The sequence below is a fragment of the Triticum urartu genome, chromosome 1 (genome assembly GCF_003073215.2).
Source record: "Triticum urartu cultivar G1812 chromosome 1, Tu2.1, whole genome shotgun sequence".
Taxonomy (NCBI): domain Eukaryota; kingdom Viridiplantae; phylum Streptophyta; class Magnoliopsida; order Poales; family Poaceae; genus Triticum; species Triticum urartu.
This window is the reverse complement of record NC_053022.1, coordinates 544,216,132-544,220,188: the sequence shown is the minus strand read 5'-3', so window position 1 is coordinate 544,220,188 and position 4,057 is coordinate 544,216,132. Positions and strand designations below refer to the sequence as shown.

The 4,057-nt window shown below is 45.2% G+C and overlaps 1 protein-coding gene and 1 long non-coding RNA gene across 2 annotated transcripts; one reads left to right on the top strand and one right to left on the bottom strand.

Annotated features, from left to right (window-relative positions):
• The first annotated feature begins 733 nt into the window (after positions 1-733).
• LOC125538564 (zinc finger protein GIS3-like) lies at positions 734-1,581 on the top strand. The gene has a single exon (XM_048701831.1). It carries the CDS (start codon positions 795-797, stop codon positions 1,302-1,304), a length of 510 nt encoding a protein of 169 aa, XP_048557788.1. The 5' UTR covers positions 734-794; the 3' UTR covers positions 1,305-1,581.
• Positions 1,582-3,169: 1,588 nt separating this feature from the next.
• On the bottom strand, positions 3,170-3,643 carry LOC125538557. The gene is made up of 2 exons (XR_007296414.1): positions 3,522-3,643; positions 3,170-3,443 (listed from the first exon to the last, which is right to left on the bottom strand). It is a non-coding gene; the product is annotated as an uncharacterized LOC125538557 (long non-coding RNA).
• Between the last annotated feature and the right edge of the window lie 414 nt (positions 3,644-4,057).

The following is a 4,057-nucleotide window of genomic DNA, read 5'->3' as shown; positions in this document are numbered from 1 at the left end:
GATCGATGGGATGTGCTCAGTCTGTAAGAGTTAAGACACTGACGTGATGATCAAACCAAACCAGTTGCCGCAAAGAAAAAACGAAAATCAAAGAAAAAAGGGATGCAGTCAAACTCAGGGAATAGAGAGGGCAAAGGCCGCGTACGCTTTCGGAGCATCGGTCACGTACAGCCGCTATCTTTTTGCCTCCTTGGACATGTAGGCTTGCAGCTACTACGTACCTAGCTAGCACCTTAGCTATACCATGGAGTAAGTTAGAAGCAAACCAGACAGTACTCAGTAGCTAGATACTACAGTGACACGATGGAAATATATGCCGATTTATGTAGTTTGTGTCTCCTCAACTCATAGGGGGCTCTTTGGGTGCGCATGATGTCCTGTCCTGAGGGAAAGTGGGCTCAGCACATTGCCAACACATGTCACATAGTCTTCCCCGAAACGGAGAGCATTGTTCCGAGGGTATCTCGCCTGCAACATCACCCACTATCCACTCTCCATCCTCACTACTCCACCTTTGACTCCGCGTGCACTTGGTCACTTCCGGCTGTCCATCCATCCTCACTCATCATTCACTCAAACATGTGAGTGTGTGCGTTGTGCTTGAGACAGTGGCAAGCTAGCCATTGGTACATGTGTTGAGTCCGAGGAGAAAAAACAAACAAGTACCGTGTACATGGTGGCCACTGCAGGAGAGGAGCATATATACCAGCCAGTAGCCACCCTACACCAGGCGCATCAGTTCCACACACACACATACACCGCAACAAACGGAGCCAGTAGCTAAGCAAGCTTTGATGGAGAGCAGGAGCAGCGCGAGAGGAGGAGACCGCGGCCAGCTAGACCACCACCGGCAGGTGCTGCTGCTGAGGCCGGCTGCGGCGTGGAGCTACGCCTCCGCCGCCGGCGTGTCGTGGCCGGCGCAGAGGCCGCCGTCGTCTTCGTACACGTGCGGCTACTGCAAGAGGGAGTTCCGGTCAGCGCAGGCGCTCGGGGGGCACATGAACGTGCACCGCCGGGAGAGGGCCAGGATCCGCCACTACTACTGCTCCGCCTACCCCGCGGCTCCAGCTCCAGCCCCTGCTGCTGTCCACAGGGACTGGGTGCCCAACCTCAACTTCTCGCCGCCGCATTGCCCCGGTGGCGACTCTGGCGGCACATCCACGGCGACCCCGGCCGTCTACAGCTTCTTCTCCACCGCGGCGGCCGCGGAGGCGGCCAAGGCTACGTTGGTGGTGGACCTGGAGCTGGGGGTCGGAGGAGGGGGAGGAGGTTTGGATCTTGAGCTTAGGCTTGGCTGCTCTTGAGCCTTGACTCTTCAGGACTGACATTGTAATCCATCGATCAATCTATCTATCTATCCATCTCTGACATGTCTGCATGCACGACTACGTACGCGTGCATGCATGCTAATGTGTTGGCTGCCTAGAGAACGAGAAACGCAGTGATGTAAGATGTTCTAACTATGTAGTATGTCGATTTGCAGGGGTGTATTATTTGTTCAAGCACGTGAACAATTAATTGTAACTTGTATTAGCTTGATTGGTCGGTTTGCAATGAAAACTTACATCCTTGGAGCTTGTTCAACTATGCATGTGTCTGATTTAAAATCTAGGGCCCGGTGCAAAATCAGCTCTATATGTAACAAATATCAATTATATATTTTGTACTCTTGCAAAAACGTCTTATATTGTGGGACAAAGGGGGTATAAACTTTTGCGTTACTACAAAAAAAATTCAAAGAATTGATATTTTATCGTCACAAAAGTATTTACATCTTGCCAAAAAGAAAATAATAACGAAATATTAGAAAGAACAAAAAATATACTAGTCTGCTCGAAACTAATTAGAGACCATGACGCTGCAGTGCATGGGCCAAATCGCTCTACTAAGCAACATTCAGTGAAAATGAGACGAATACTTTTACTTTCTTTTTAAGAAGAAGAAAAAATGAGACGAATACTGAGAGGGAGACGTGAGCGCGTGAGGTTCACCTGGATTTCAGGTGAGTCCATTTCATCTGGCGCATAAAAAAACATTAGAACCTATAATCCTTTGACTAGTAATAGTCTTTCATTTTGGGGCCCTTAAAATTCGGAGGCCCTGTGCAACTGGGGAGCTCCTATGCGGAAAACCCTATTTGTCGCGTTTTGCGTCAAACAGTCGGCGAAATGCATAGGCGAGGCAACCTACTGACTAGTAGAATGCCCGTGCGTTGCTACGGACTACAATACATATACATGAATCAAACAAATGATTAACGTCGCCTCCAAGGTCGACACTCATTTCTCCCTCGTACGTCTGGGCGTATTCAGGCATCAAATGGGCGCCCATCATGCTTTTGAAAATCCAATCATCTGAACAGTCAGGGCTTCCCCAAATCCAACACATATGTGAGGAGAAATGTGGTTGTCTGGACTATCCAACATGTTATCTCCAATACACGGCCCCATCCCCACGATGCACCCTTCCTATTTTGTCCTCTATTTTAAACCGGATGACGCCCACTTCTCCTTCGTCATCTCGCCCTCTCTCCTTCACATCGGACTTCCCCAGAACCGCCCTGATCCCCTCCCCCTGTATTCATGTCGATCCACCACGACCATCAAGGTGGATGAGGCGTGCGCTGCCCATGACACCCCCTGAGCCAAGAAGGCAGATCTGATGTCTCTTGAGCCATTGTCACGTTGTAACATATAGTTGAATGATGTGCATTACAACGAAACAATAATATGATGTTTGTTGTTGGGCATGCGACTGGTACACCATCGTGTTCGTTATTAACTCTTGAAGCAACCAACCAATGCATTTACCCTTCTATCGTAACCAAAAAATGATATGACTTGATGAAAAAATATATATGAACCGCTCGCTCGTACAATTTATTATAAAGCCATCTCTAATGAAATTCCAATTTCCTACATTATCTAAAGTTGGAAAATTATTCTACTAATACAGTCATACCACGGGCCTCAGTTTACGAGTCATTCCTAGTATGAAGATGCACAAAAGTTATCATACATATAGATTATGTATGACATACCAAATGAGGAGGTGGTGGCATTGTTGTAAACCATCATAAAAGGCATATTATCTCATGGTTCTTTAGTTTGTATGATTGTCCCAATGGGTGTTAGATTAAACGGTCAATGATCTAGTTGCAACCTGTAAATATGTAAATGTCCTTTTATCAACAATAATGATCCTTGATAAAATGAAGGGATAGCCACATGTCTATCGGTATTGTAGCATCCCAAATTAATTGCTCTGAAATAATTGGTCTACTAAAAGAAGAAAACAAAATACACAACAATACCACACTATCACTGCCATAATTCAATAAGAGACCATCTACTAATGTGCTCAACAAGGGAAACACCAAATGGAAATCAACATTGTGCCCTTCATGTTCAACTTCAAGGTTTCAACCAATATGATTCCCCTTGCTACAAGAAACGAACTTTAGTTGCCAAACCAACAAATCACAATCCAGCGATAACCAGATCCAGAAAATCATATCTCACCATGAAACTGAATCCCCAAACAATAAACTACCGCAATGGACTTGTGCCACGACGTAAGGGTGGATCCGAACAGCCGATGTCTAATCATTGGCTTAGGCACACTCTATAGTTGCAATAGGTTATTACATGTCTCTGTTAATTGTAACCTGAAGCAATACCTAGCAAGTGTCAGAGTATAGTTGCAATAGGTTAAGTAAAAAGCAAATAAGGGGGTGCAAACTGTGACGTGCTTTCCGCTGAAATTTTTGTCAAGAGAGATAATTAAACTAAGCTAATATTGAGAAGTGTTGACCTGTCATTGGTTTTACGTGGCCATACAAATTTATTTGAATGAAAAGTAAAACACCCATAGTGATAGCTCCAACCAACAACCAAAAATGTAGTCTCGTAGGATATAAATGAACATGCATAGTCATCATATTCAATAAACTGCTAGACCACAGGCGACCTAGAAAAACTTTGGAGATTCTCAAGTTATATGGATTTTCTAGCCTATAAGTCTGCACTACTGCTTGGTTTTGTATCTTGTAAAAATT